At 40.4% G+C, this 15,177-nt stretch overlaps 1 protein-coding gene across 3 annotated transcripts in view; it reads left to right on the forward strand.

Moving 5' to 3' along the window:
• Positions 1–15,177, forward strand: part of PAN3 (poly(A) specific ribonuclease subunit PAN3) — a 59,418-nt gene that overhangs the window by 38,973 nt on the left and 5,268 nt on the right. For all 3 annotated transcript variants that reach the window (XM_079973548.1, XM_079973549.1, XM_079973550.1), the window contains 10 exons: positions 1,438–1,542; positions 3,270–3,327; positions 4,834–4,995; positions 5,288–5,404; positions 5,498–5,599; positions 9,019–9,184; positions 10,027–10,114; positions 11,688–11,827; positions 12,894–13,023; positions 14,649–14,713. In XM_079973548.1, coding sequence (XP_079829674.1) covers positions 1,438–1,542; positions 3,270–3,327; positions 4,834–4,995; positions 5,288–5,404; positions 5,498–5,599; positions 9,019–9,184; positions 10,027–10,114; positions 11,688–11,827; positions 12,894–13,023; positions 14,649–14,713 — 1,133 coding nt within the window. The remainder of the gene's footprint in view (positions 1–1,437; positions 1,543–3,269; positions 3,328–4,833; positions 4,996–5,287; positions 5,405–5,497; positions 5,600–9,018; positions 9,185–10,026; positions 10,115–11,687; positions 11,828–12,893; positions 13,024–14,648; positions 14,714–15,177) is intronic.

Consider the following 15,177-nt stretch of genomic DNA (forward strand, 5'->3'; position numbering starts at 1 on the left):
TATGGTTTGAAATTGGCTTTTTCATACAAAGCTTAGGTTGAATGATACGAAAAACTCCAGAAACAGAAATGAAAGCTTCCAAACTCTTTCATCTGTGTAGTGGAGGAGTACATGAGTCTGAGGCTTGTTGAGTCTCCTTCCTTTCATGATAAACTGATTAAAGAGCAGCTTGGGGAGAGGCATAGGTCTGCTGTCGATCACATGCTTTTGCATACGCAATGTTCTAGGTTCTGTTTCTTACATCTTCATTTAAACTATTTCTAGTAGGCAGGGAAAGATCTCTGGCTGAGACCTTGTTGCCTGCCGGAGTAGGCACTAGTAGACCAGAAAGACCAATGATCAGATTCTGTAGAAGGCAGTTCCATGTTCTCAGAAGAATTACACAGGCGGTTGATGTATGAGTAAGCCCTTTATTAGTGGGATGAATGGCATAGAAATCTAAGAGCCTAGACTAGGTGGCATCAGAGATTCCCTCTATGTGAGATTGTATGTGCAGCTTTGTTGGCTTTTTATTTTAAGGCCATTGCCCCCTAAGAAAACCAGACATGCTCTCTGACATGGCAGAATCTGTTGCATCTTGAGCCCTTAGGGCAGGTAACAGCAGCGTTTGGCAAACTTTGTGCATGACTTGGGTAGTTTGCCACCATGATGCTTTCATTAGAATGTTAGATACTTTCTTAAGTATAAGATAAATACATCCTATTCCGCCACCCACTCTGTTAGTCTTTATAGTCTATCTATCTGTCTGTCTATCTGTCTGTCTGTCTGTCTGTCTGTCTCTCTCTCTATCTATCTATCTATCTATCTTACCCCACTGTTCAGCTCTGAGAATCTAGGCTAGTGACACTTAAAAGAATTAATGAACAAGAACAGCATCAGCTTAAAAAAAATAATTTCAAATAATACAACACAAAAAGTTGAGTAAGTATCAGCTTAAACTAAAATTCAATGAAGGATTAAAGCCCGGGCTTGGTACCAATAAGTTTCAGCACCATACCTCCTCCATGAATGGGGTGTTGCTACCACTGAAAAGACTCCCAAGCTGCCACCTGCCTTATCTCCCTAAGCCAGGTGCACTCTGAGAAAGGCTTTTGAGGATGGTTATAGGACATGTGCAGGCTTGGGATGTGCATTTTATGTAGCCCTTATTACCTAGCCAGATTCATATTCCTTGTGTTTCCTCATGCTGACCCTGTACTAATATTTTGCACACTTTCCATACAAACTTATTATTCTCCCAGAATTTCAAGTTTGGATTTTGAAAGTAATTAATTCAGATGCTGATGACTTTGCAGCTGCAACCATAAATATGCACCCATAAGTATGCTCATACTTTTTTTGATATGGCTTCTGTGGAACCACTTCAGAGGGCTTTTAAAAGATCTCATAACTTTTCAAATCCTAAAAACTGTCTGTTCCAAATTTTATCTTCAATAGGTGTTCCCAAATTACCACATTTATCCTCCAACTGCGCCTCATGTTGCTTACATGCAGCCAAAAGCAAATGCACCTTCTTTCTTCATGGCAGATGAACTCAGACAGGTAAGTTCTTTCTAGTAATATTCTAACAGATTTCCTCCCACCACAAAATTTCTCTGCCACCTTCCGCTTGCCCAATGTTATCTGCAATGCTGTATCATAAAAAAAGAACTTTGTTTCTGGGAAAATTAATGAGATTTAAGTAAGCAGGTGAAATAGGTATATAAAAACAGAATTGATGGTTTTTGGGATATGTGTCTTCTTTGGCTGCAATCTTATGCACACTTGCTTGGGAGTAAAAATACCTCTTATATCTTACCTTTGCCAACCACACCATGGCAGAAGTCTGTGCAAAAGTTATTCTTGTTAACAGCAGGCCTAACTTTTTAAAGATTTCCTACACACACAGTATTGGCAGAACAGATGGTGAATCAATTTGAAACAGGGTTGGGTTACTGTTTCCTCTCAGATATTGTTGGAATACAACCCCTATCATCCCTGTCTGTTGGTCATGCTGGCTGGGGCTGATGGTATCTTTGCTACAAGGTGACTTTTTCAAAGCCATCCATGGCATGGAAAATGCCTTATTAAAGAATCTTAACCCACTGCCTCTTTACCTTTTCCATATCTGCTTTTTGGAGTGGGCTGCCAAGTATGTCTGTTCTTGCTGTGATAGTTGGAAACCTTAGGGCTCTTCCTGCAGCATTGCAATTTGTCTTCCCTACCTCACTGCACATTTAAAGCACTTTCTGTCATATCAGACTCCATCTTGCGAGACTGAGTTAGAACTCAAAATCATCTCAGTAAATTGGAAACATTTTCAGCAAAAAGTAGAAACTTAATAAGGACAAATGCAAGTCTCTTCTTTACTAGAAACAGATTGCTGCCAAAGAAATGTGGGTCAGTCAAGTAACAATACGGAAAAGGGCCTTAACCTTAGTTTAAAACAAAGTTTGCCTAAGCATCGCTACAAGGCTTTGCAAAATAATCACAAGGGATATAAAAGGCGACTTCTGTACTCTGTGCTGTATTCTGATTTGTTGAGACCTTTGGATTGCCATGTTCAGTACATAGTTTACTTGCCTGCTTTTTACTCATTAGAAGTCTAATGGAGGACAGGTCAGCCTGGGCTCCTTTGGGAGGAAGGTCAGAACAGAATTTTCATAAACAGAGTTCTGTCCTTCCCCCAGCAGCACACCCACTTTCCTGGATGCAATAATTCATTGTTTATCATGAATTCAAAGCCACTCCTGATCGCAGTGTGATAGAAGATAGGAGTTGTTAATGTCTGCCATTGAGCAGAGAAGACTGAGAGCAGCTTCATTAGTGTTCAGATGAAATTATGGTTGCCCTGAGAAGGATAGAGACTGGCAATGTATAGATGGGGGACAAGAAATAAAACTTGAACTGCAGTCTTGGCTAGGCTTTAGAAATACCATTCTACAATGAAAGAATAGCAGAACCTTGGTTCAGATTCCCCAGGATGCAGAGGTCTGTGGAGTTACCTGAAGATCAGGTTTGACAAACAATTTGATGGGGCTGGTTCAGGCGGGTTCAGTAGATGAACTGATTGAGTGACTATAGGATTTCTTAAAGGTTGCTTCCAGCCATGTCCTTAGACAAGGGTAGCTTTAGTTAGGGATTCTGCTTCTATAAGGGGGTTCTGATAGTCCAAGTCCTTTTTCAGGTCTGTTTCTATGCTTTTGTGATTAACCGAAGCAGCATATAAGAAACAGCAAACTAGAATTTCATGTCCTTATTGGTAAGACTGCCAAAATGTATTCCTATAGGAGCTGATCAACAGACACTTAATTACAATGGCTCAGATAGATCAAGCAGATATGCCTGGTAAGTAACTAAAGATCCTGAATTTAAATTGCATTTTTAAGCCGGTCTTTTGCTTGCTGTGTTTGCTACTGCAGTTAGATATATGAATAATCAATTTGCATATTAAAGCAAAGCCATTCTGAATGCAGGATTGACTATAATCCAGTGGAGTCTCTGTATTAGGTTCTTTCAAGCTCCTTTTCAATGCATTTATTCAGTAGTGCACAATCCAAACTTTTCTTATTTATTTCTTTAAATAATTAGTATAATGCAACCCTGAGGAAATATTTGTTACGTGGATGACACAGTCTGTGAAAATAAGTACTGTACAAAATCTCTCGTGCTTCAGTGGATCTCTTCTGTCTTTTATTTGTTTTTCTTCTTCAGAAACAAAATGCATCATATTTGAAATTCAAAGTGATATAGAACAAAAAGTTTTGCAAAATCACATAATAATAACATATGAAACTAGGTCTGCTGCAGACATGGCTGGGATCACTCCTTTGGGGTGGCCTGTCTGAATAAAAACGTCTTCAGTTCCTAATGAGTGCCAGTTACTGCACTTGATTTAGATGTGAACTGCTATACTGAAACTCATCAGGGTGCTCCCAAGACAAATTTAACAATGTCTCTGTGCATAAGGCTCTGTCAGGTCTCAGATTTTCCCATTCAGTGCATCAAAGTGTACAATGTCTTCAACAAGGCAGGAATAAAAGCTTGCCTTAAACTGATAATGTAAAATTAAAACTCCCATAAGTATCTTCTAGTAGAGTTTACCCTTAGGGTTTACACACTCAGGTTTTAGATTTTTGGTTCTTGTCCTACTCTTCTCCCATTATGACCAACTGGCACCAAGCACACTATTTCCTACCCCATCTATAAAATATGTGAATCAGGATCTTAGTGCAAATACTGAACACCCTTTTCTTCAGTACAGTGGTGCCTCGCAAGACGAAATTAATCTGTTCCGTGAGGCTCTTCGTATAGCGGTTTTTTCGTCTTGCGAAGCAAGCCCATTGACAGCTTAGCTGATTAGCGCTATTAGCAGTTTAGCGGCTTTTAGCGATCAGCTGTTAAGCGGCTTATCAGCGGATCAGCTGATAAGCGGCTTAGCGGTTTAGGAAAAGGGGGGGGAGGGGAAAAACCCCGCAGGAACTCGCAAGACATTTTCGTCTTGCGAAGCAAGCCCATAGGGAAATTCATTTTGCGAAGCGCCTCCAAAACGGAAAACCCTTTCGTCTAGCGGGTTTTCCGTCTTGCGAGGCGTTCATCTTGCGGGGCACCACTGTATTGCAGATTTCTGAATTTTCCAAAGCAAACCTGCGTGTTGTGGTAAAAGTTGAAAAGTTGTATAGGATTTGCATCAAAGTTTGTTGTCAGAGCTTTGTTACAGTCTTCTAAACCAATGTGAGTGTGTGTGTGTTTGTGTGTGTGTGTATTGTCTTGTCATTGAATTGCTTTGTCTATAATAACTCTTTTCTTCATAATTTTAAGTAGTGTCTAATGTATTTCCGTAAACTGGTTTAGCTGTCCCAACAGAAGTTGACAGCTACCACAGCCTTTTCCCTTTGGAGCCAGTGCCACCACCCAATCGGATACAGAAAACAAGCAACTTTGGGTATATAACATCATGCTACAAAGCTGTAAATAGCAAAGATGATCTGCCATATTGCCTTCGGAGGATACATGGTGAGGGAAATTACAAGTTCTCATATTTTAAAATTCAATTCTACCAGTACTTAAGCCTCAAAACATTTTTGTTTCTTTGTCGATAAACCTCAAACTGGATTTAAAATCAAATTGTTCCTTTTAAATAATGGAATGGAATTGGGTATGGCTAATAATCCATAAAGCAGGCTATGATCATATGTGTGTTTTTTGGGTCGTGTCTTTTACTAGCACTCTAGTACTTTAGAATAAATGTGAAAGCGACATTAAAATAGCCAAAAATCTTTGAAATGTGAAAGATTTTCTTTCTCAGGTTTTCGTCTTGTTAACACAAAGTGCATGGTGCTGGTTGACATGTGGAAAAAAATCCAACACTCAAACATTGTCACATTGCGAGAAGTATTCACCACTAAAGCATTTGGAGAACATTGTAAGTTTCTTATTTTTAAGATGTTAGCCAATCGTATTGGAAGACTTGCCTCAATTGCATAGCTAATTCTCACCTCGGACTTTTTTTGAAAAGCTCTTGTGTTTGCCTATGACTTCCACGCTGGAGGAGAGACTATGATGAGCAGACACTTCAATGATCCAAGTGCTGATGCCTATTTCACAAAAAGGAAGTGGGGTAAGGCCAGCAAATGAGATCTATGTTTTTGTTTTTCCAGTGGACAAAAATTAGGGAACTACAGTTGAAGTATTGTAACTTGGCATTGTACATACCTTTGCTGCAATTTAGGCTTCTTGAAGTGTTCAGAACATAATGTATACATGGCAGTTGTGCTGGTTATTGCAAACTGGTTTTGATGCTGCATTCACAAATATAGTTTGGTGGATCAGGCTGGAGGACATTACTCTCTTAGGGTATGGCACCCCCCCCCCCCCCCTAGTGATGACAAGCAGCGTTCTAGAAAGTCTTTTGCCTCCAAATGGGAGTCACCTCTTTTCCTTTACAGCAAAAAACCTAAAGGAAAGGGGAGAGCAAACAAAGAACCCGTAGGGGAAAGCCTGCACTGACAAAAAGGCGGCGGCGGGGGGGGGGTATCTTGCACTAAAAACCCCACATTGCTAGGGGGCAAGAGGAAACAAAAGGGAATGAGAGGCAGTTCAGACATGCTAAAAGAAGATTCTCAGATTTAAAGCAAAAAGAAGGCCAGCAAACAAGCCAAGAAGAAGAGAAGAGTTTGGATTTGATACCCTGCCTTTCACTCCCTTTAAGGAGTCTCAAAGCGGCTAACATTCTCCTTTCCCTTCCTCCCCCACAACAAACACTCTGTGAGGTGAGTGAGGCTGAGAGACTTCAAAGAAGTGTGACTGGCCCAAGGTCACCCAGCAGCTGCATGTGGAGGAGCGGAGACGCGAACCCGGTTCCCCAGATTGCTAGACTACCGCTCTTAACCACTACACACCACACTGGCAAGCCTCCGAGGAGAGCAAGCCAGACCCAGTCATTCCCACCCACAGACTGGGTTGGCCTGATGAGTGGGGTGGCCCTCCCACCAGATAGGAGGCAGAAGACTTTCTAAGACCCCACCTGTCATCACCAGAGGGAGCTGTCATTCCCTATCAGGGGAACGTCCTCCATCCCAATCCACAAACTAGAATTCACAGTAAGAATTCCCAAGAAGACTAAGGTATTCAGTGCATTCATTTTTTCACCCTAAGGACTTTTGACTGTACAGTGAAAGTTCTCTTCGCTCTTCTTTCTCCATTCACCCCATAAATCCGATCTGAGTTTCTCCCAACCCTTTGGAGCTTGGTGGGTTGAGTTCAGTTGCTTGCAGTGTGGCTTGGTTGTTTTTTTTTGGGGGGGGGGGTCCTAAGTTGTTGGGTCAGGTTAGCCATTTGTAATGGTGGTGTGGTTTTTTTAAAAGAGGCATTTGTACATAGGACAAAACTTACGGAACGTAACTCTCTCTCTCTCTCTGTGTGTGTGTGTGTGTGTGTGTGTGTGTGTGTGTAGAAACAGGGTTTTGTTGTAATTTTCTCATTTCCCTTAATTTGCATTTGGCAGCACAAGGCTTTGTATTAAGATAGGGTCTCTTAGTACATTGTGCTTTAAACAGCTTCATCACTTGTTAGTAAAACTGGTATTTGACAGTTAAAGGAAGAGAATTGTGGTTACATGGTGGTTTTTCCACATTGTATTCTGCTGTCACCATGTGGTTAGACTTTTTTTTTGCCTTGTCATTTGTTAACACCATCGAGAATTTTATTGTCTAGGATGTGGTATAATAAAGTTTTCTGACAGATGAATGAAGGCATAACAGGTTCGGTTTATTTCTGCACTAGACACCTGTGAAGCAGGGGACTAGTGGTGCCCCGGTTAGCATCCCTTGAACGTGGCAGCCCCTGTTGGTTTGAGCAGGAAGTTGCTTATCTTCAAACCGGAACAAAAACCCAAACCACTAGAGTGGAGGCAGGGGGGAGATGCAGAATTGAAAGCAAACATTTAATGTGATCAGGCTTACTGAAAGAAACAAAATCCATTTTTTAACCAATCTCTAGATGTACTATTGATTTAACACAACGGACTGAACCAGCTTTCCACAAATCCGCAGCAGATTGAAGGCAGCAGTGTGTGTTTCCTAAATTGCTGTGTCCTCATTCAGTATTGCTTCTGTAAAGATCTTCACTTTTGTCAGGCTAAAAGTAGAAAGCTTATTCCGGAAATGCTGTATTTCTGAGTGCACTTGAGAGGCATTTGTATGCACATCTGTGTGACCCATCAAGGTCGGTTAGATTATAATTGTTTGAAGACCCTCACACAAGTATGGCAAACTAAAGGGGGGGGGGGAATACTCCCTGCAGTTAAAAATGCACTTCAGGGGGTTGTTGCAAGAGAAAGGTCATGGCAAATAGTATGTTTGCACTGCAAAGTAGCTAAACTGCTCTGGTACCAAACACCAAAGCTTCTCTTCAAACCTGGGGTACTAAAGAGCTATTTGTGGGAAGTGATCCTTGAGTGGAATTCCTCTTGAGGGCAATGTGCAAGATACATGCCTCTGAATCACAACTCAGATCTACATTGTATTTGGGCTTCGTTATTCACAGTTCTGGCGTTAACAAACACACCCAAACACCATTCCTTTTCTTTAGAACTCACGTCATATTAACCTGCTTGGCTGTCTTTGAAAAACATGGGGAGTTTTTGAAAGATAATAGCTGCAGCATATTGCCAGAAGTACATTATTTCCTCAGCAAAGTGCTTGATTCATTGAAAGGTTCTTAAAGGGTTACTGTCAAACAACAGTCATGAAACAAAACCCTAGGACGAAAAACGTGAAGCGTTCCAAATCTAATGAGTCATAGTATTTGTTGCTTGTGTATTTGAGCATGTTTTAAACATGCGATGGGATTTGGGTTCATTAACTTGGATACCTTTTTTGTTTTTATATGGAAATACAGAAACAACATTGCTTCTGATGTAGTATGAATAAGGGCTTTGGCAGTGTATGTTTGCATCTTTTGCTGCTTGCTTGGTACATTTGAAGAGCCCTGCTCGCTGTCAGGCCAGTAGCCCATCTAATCCAGTCTGACATAATATATAACTAGAAATGCTTGTGATAAGGTCACAAGCAGGGCATGGTGCCAGTAATGCTGCCCCTTTGCTGCCATCCAGCAACTGGTGCTCAGTGGCACACTGCCTCAAACATTAATATTCTGCTAAGCCATCTTTGCTAATAGCAAGTTATGGGTAAACAAATGCATAATCCGCCTTTAAAGCTGCTTAAGCTGGTGGACGGTGCAACATATTGTGGCAGCCAGTACCAAAAATTAATTATGATACGCTAAGGGATTGTAGCTGCACAATAAAATTCCACCTTTATACAGTCTGTCTTACTTTTAGTACAATTAAAAGTAAAACAAAATGGCAGTTGTAATTGGGTTGGGTGGGTTGTTCTTACAATTGCCAGTTGCTTTGAAATAAAGCAGATAATGATTTTAATTAACTAGCATTTTGAAAGAACTTTTGTATTCATTATCCAAACACTTACACAGCTGAAAGTTGTAGATTTCATTCATTTTCTCCCATTCTTCTGATAGGTCAGCATGATGGACCTTTGCCACGGCAACATGCGGGGTTGTTGCCAGAATCCCTGATTTGGGCCTACATTGTGCAGCTCAGCTCTGCATTGCGGACCATTCATACAGCAGGATTGGCCTGTCGGGTAATGGACCCCACCAAGATTCTGGTAACTGGAAAAACAAGGTAACATGAAACACGTTTTACCATTGCATTGTTGATAATCCAAGGTGGTGAAGCCAGCTAAATTTTAGGAACATAGATGCAGAGCTTCTCCCCAAGGGCAAGCTTGTTTTGGAGTGAGAAAATAGAAATGGTGCTATTCCCCTAGTTTGTGAAAACTGTAGCCACGAAACCTGCCAAAGTTCAATTGAACAAAGCCAGAGGCTATCGTGCTAGGTGATTTTACATTCATTTTAAAATACTGGATAAGTCTTGTCTGGTTGTAGCTGGTTTTTTCTTGCTGTCCTTGCCCCTTCCTGAAAGTATGTTCTGTGAAATAAAATAAAAAAGGAGAGAGCTATGATTTTTGTTTGTTAGGGAAAAAATGATTTGGAAAGAAGGCCACCCAGATAGTCCAACTCTGCCACTTGCACGTTTATTCTCACAGTCAAAACACTGAGAATGACAGTCCATGTTTACTTCCACATCCCTCCCCCTTATCACTCTGATTGGAGGGCCCCCAGAAAATAAATCACCGTGATTCAAAGCTGCACCTGTTCATCAGAACAAAAGATCCCCCACAGACACACTCAGAAACTTTGGGAGTCTCTTATCCGAATCAAGACACCTTGGCAATGCTCTGAGAACCTTTCCTGCATCATCCCAATTTTCCTCATAATTTGGGGTGTGCACAGAATCAGTGCACCCTCATTCTACCCTCACAGATTGATAAACCATTGGTATTAATACCAGTTTGTTAGCAAAACTTTGCTGATATGTAACTAAAGAAGTCGCAGAGCAAGTCTAACAAGCAGACTAAGGAGTTTTATAATTCTCTTCTCCTATATAATCCTTCTCCCATCAAGGTTGCGAGTGAACTGTGTTGGAGTCTTTGATGTGTTAACATTTGATAACAGCCAAAACAATCCCCTGGCCCTCATGGCCCAGTATCAGGTAAGATCACAATATTGTCCCCTTTACTTCATGTTATTTGGTTAGTGAATATTCATCAATGATTGCATTTTTATATTGCTTTTTCCCTTCCTTAATAACATTTGGTGTTGACATGCTTTTCTTTACTTTGGATGAACTTTATTAAAGCAGCCTCCTCTACTGGTAGCATTAAAACATAAAATATTTGCCTTTGCATATAGGCAAGGACTGCTGTTCATTAGTTGCCATTACAGTTTATGCAGCACTAGCAGTGCTTTGCAAAGTTTTGGAAGCAAAATGCAGGCAAGTCCCTGCCTCTGTAACGAACTTACAATCTAAGATAGAGAGTGCGTGGAAAACAGATTAGAGCAAAGGGTAGTGAGGAATACATTTTAATCAGTGATATCAAACTTGGGTATATTGTGCATAAATTAAAAGAAATGTCTCATCCTTTCTAAAACCCTCTTCAACAACAACCAATAATGGGAGATGGGAGGAAGTCTAGCTGATTCTCAGAACTAAAGAAACACCTTAGCTTTGTCAACAACAATCACACTAACTTCTTCCAGATGGAATAGAGAGCAAGCAAGTTTGCCATAAAACCAAGTTGTTTTTTCTTCTTTGTCCTTAACTTTCCACTAAATGAAAAACACCTCAGTCCAGCCGGTAAAGCACAATAAATATTGTTAAGTTTACAACTGTTTTACATGTTCACCTCTTTGTTTGGAAAGGATTCTCTTCACCTGTTGGCAGAAAAGTGAGAGGGCTGTGTAGGTAGGCATACATACTTTGGACATCGACTTTAGGAAAATAGGGCCAATTGTTCCTGTGAAGTACTGCATTCAAGAAGCCAATTAATTGTTTTAAGACTTGAAACTTGAAGTGCTACTATATGCTTTTGTAATCCATATATTTGTAAATTTAATTTTAAAAAAATCTGAAAAGAATATTTAGCTTTCCAAGGTATGTATAGTTGTTGAGGTGTAAGTTAAGGGAGAGGGAGGGAGAAAGGAAACTGGATGTTGAGATTGATGGAGAATAGTGAATTGACCTGCTCACAGCCCTAGTAGCTGATAGTAAGTGTTCTAAAAGGGGAATAACGTTTGTGGGGAGGGACACATGTCCTGAGGCTAATGTCCTCCCTGCCTTGCACTGTACACTTTCGGGTGGAAAGAAAGAGAAAACGCCATGGTTCTCATTCTCTAAAGGCCTCTTCTTCTTAAACAACTATTTAAATGTGCAGATTCAATGTGCTGGCTGTCGGCACCAAACAAAGCCCTCTAGCTTTGCATAGCACAGCAAAGAAAAATGTATCAGAACAGAAAAAATGAATTTTCTTCCTCTCTCCCCTCCCCCTCCATAGTTATGCAAATTGGGTAAAGGAGAGAGTTTTAAGTGGAGCTGAACTTGACTATATGGCATCATATTTCTTAAAAGAAACAATGTGATGAAGTGGTTTGTGATAATTTTTTCTGTTTTGAGCATTATGTTAAATTGGTCCCATCTAAGGTATTCTTATCTTTTTTTCCAATGCTAGGAAAGCTAATGATATTCTACTGACCCTGGTTAGACTTATTTGTTCACTTTTCTTTAGCAAGCAGACTTGATCTCCCTTGGGAAGGTGGTGTTGTCTTTGGCTTGCAATTCTCTGGCAGGAATTCAGAGGGAGAATTTGCAGAAAGCAATGGAACTGGTGACAATCAACTATTCCTCTGATTTGAAGAATCTTATTTTGTAAGTTACTTTGAAATCAACTTATTTTTAAACTAGGCTAAAACGTGCCAGTGACAATTTGCTTACGGTTTGTTCATGCACATTGTTAAATTGGGAGTGGCGGTTCATGGGATGTTTCTACATCAAATGTGTGTGCACAAGATCCTCTCTTCCGTGATTAGTTTGACCTTGGTACAGCACCTATGTGGAAGGATTTCTGTATGACTGTTCAGATATAGAGGGATGGCGGTAAGTGGGGAAGGTGTAGGAAGAAAATTAATTTACCCTCCTAATTAGGAACGTTGTGTAGCTGAATCTCTTGAGTTACTGTTGACTTGTGCTGAAATTAGCATGAACTTAAAAAAAAAATTATTGTCCTTAACCTCGAACTTAAGCATTTTTCAGATCCTAATATATTTGTTGTTAGTAAAAGACAGAGGGCCTTCTCGGTAGTGGCGCCCACCCTGTGGAACACCCTCCCTTCAGATGTGAAGGAAATAAGCAGCTATCCTATCTTTAAAAGACATCTTTTAAAGGCAGCCCTGTTCAGGGAAGTTTTTAATATTCAACGCTATACTGTTTTTAACACTTGATTGGGAGCCGCCCAGAGTGGCTAGGGAAACTCAGCCAGATGGGTGGGGTATAAATAAATTATTATTATTATTATTATTATTATTATTATTATTATTATTATTATTATATCAGAGTTCAAATTCCCATTCTGCCATGAGGCAGTCACAACCTAATCTGCCTTACAATATTGTTGTGAGGATAAAACATTGGAACCAGGTGTGCTTCCTGAAGTTCTTGGAAGAAGAGCAGGATAAAAAGAAAAATGGAAAACAACTTTGCAGTACATCATCAGCCAGTCACATAAATAGAGCCTCGAATGTCACCTCCTAATGGTGCTACTGTCTTTCACATAGCTGCAGTGGCGTAAAATGTTCTGTATATGAAGTAGAGCTTTGTGCCATATTTTCGCTTTTATAGATTAATAAAATTAGCGTTCACAGATGGAACCTCTTTTAAAAGAAACTTATTTCTTTAGCCCTGTTTTTAAAGTAACTTTTAAAAACTGCCTTGTTAGGTATTTGCTGACTGACCAAAACAGGCTTCGAAGTGTAAATGATATCATGCCTATGATTGGTGCAAGATTCTATACTCAGTTGGATGCTGCCCAAATGAGAAATGATGTAATAGAAGAAGACCTTGCAAAGGTAAATGCGAAGATAATGCACATTCATCTCTATTTTCTTAGGGAAGCTGATGTTGCCAATAGGTTCCCAAAGTCTGTAAATGTAGTACGATTGAGACCTGCCCATCTTGCCATAGGGTGATGTACCCATCTGCCCCCCCCCCATTGCTGTTTAAATGATAAGGCATTTGGGAAGATACTGTGTTACAGATCAGTGGTTTTCCAGCCTCAGAGTCTCCACAAATGTCACTTTGATCCATACATATTCACATACCTCATTGGCTAATAATCCTATTTAGTGGAATGGTAAAGCAATTAACTTCTGCCCATTTTAGAAAGGCAATGGTGAGATGCAAGGTATCTCAGCTAAGATGCTAACTGGCTGGCAGTGTTTGAAACTCCCATTTTTCTAGACGCATTTTGAGATAGGGAATTTCATTAGCATGAGCAGTTTCTGAGTTTTGGTTGCAGTACTGCGCCTAAGATTTAGGTTCAAACTGCAGAGTGGAAGGAAAGGAGGACCTTTTTCTGCTTCCCCACTTCCAGCTACTCGCTGAAGACTGGAGGAGAGACCCTCTTAAGAATATTAGGGGGGTGGGCAGAGGAAGGACTAGACCATGTGAAAAGTGAACATAATATTTTAGCGGCAGTTCATTCATTTTCAGCTTCGTATTCTTGTTATGAAAAAGCGCACCTAGACATTCCATTGTTGTGCCCATAACCTGGGTTTAAGGTGCCATTTAGCTCCTAGCTTTCATATCTCAGTTTCTAACACTGCCTGCCGAAGGGCACCTTGCCTTGCAGTGGTCTTCAAATAACAGCACTGATTGGAGCTCAAAATGGATCTTGGAGGCATGATGGAAATCGCTGCCCAGTGTTGTGATACAGCCTTCTGAAAAATGAAGGCAAACCTACTACTTAGATCATAAAGATGTGGAAGTATATGAAAGTATACTAGTCCTCCTCTGTTCTGTGATGCCTTATGAGGAACGGCTAAGGGAGCTGGGCATGTTTAGCCTGGAGAAGAGGAGGTTAAGGGGTGATATGATAGCCATGTTCAAATATATAAAAGGATGTCACATAGAGGAGGGAGAAAGGTTGTTTTCTGCTGCTCCAGAGAAGCGGACACGGAGCAATGGATCCAAACTACAAGAAAGAAGATTCCACCTAAACATTAGGAAGAACTTCCTGACAGTAAGAGCTGTTTGACAGTGGAATTTGCTGCCAAGGAGTGTGGTGGAGTCTCCTTCTTTGGAGGTCTTTAAGCAGAGGCTTGACAACCATATGTCAGGAGTGCTCTGATGGTGTTTCCTGCTTGGCAGGGGGTTGGACTCGATGGCCCTTGTGGTCTCTTCCAACTCTATGATTCTATGATTCCTGAATAGTCTTTTTTAAGATTAAAAGTAGATAAGGAGGTCTATCTCCATTTTGTATGGAGTGCAAAAACTTAAGTTGAACCAAGTTCTCATTAAAATCAACGTGACAGACATTATTTAAGTCCCATTGCTTTCAAGTGAAATGTAAGTTTTATTCCCCCCTCCCCCCCCTCCGGATCTAACTGTATGGTTATTTGATTATAATTTATACTTTTAATAGAAGAGCAAAATATAGTGATTGTCAAGCTTTTATTTTTCTCTTGTCATTTAGGAAGTTCAGAATGGAAGATTATTTCGGCTTCTTGCAAAATTGGGAACAATCAATGAGAGGCCAGAGTAAGGAATTCAGCATTTTCTGCATCAGTGTGTTATAAAGAGGCACCACAAAGAGTCTTGAATGTTCACGCATGATGATGGACTTGCAAAGTATAGAAGCCTCTGAAAGATGGGCTAGGTTACTTTGGTCAGTTTGGTAGCACACTGTCCAGAACTTCTTTGTATGTGAATATGTGTTTACCACTCACTTTTCAGTTGGATAATAGATCCTGAGGCTTGTCTGAAGATAGAGAATTATTAGTGCAAGGTGATGTTTCATAAGTTGCAAGATTTCATACGATTTTAAAACTCCAAACTATTGGTGCATTCTTGGGAAGGTATTTCAGTTTTTTCTCCCAACAGCAGCAAATACTCTCCAAGTGCATACAGTTGCTACAGTGCCAACTCTGGAGACTGGGAACAGTAATTGATAATTGTAAAGATTGCATTCTCCTGGACACTGTAAGTCTGACCTCAATGACTAA

The sequence above is a fragment of the Podarcis cretensis genome (genome assembly GCF_951804945.1).
Source record: "Podarcis cretensis genome assembly, chromosome: 4".
NCBI lineage: Eukaryota > Metazoa > Chordata > Lepidosauria > Squamata > Lacertidae > Podarcis > Podarcis cretensis.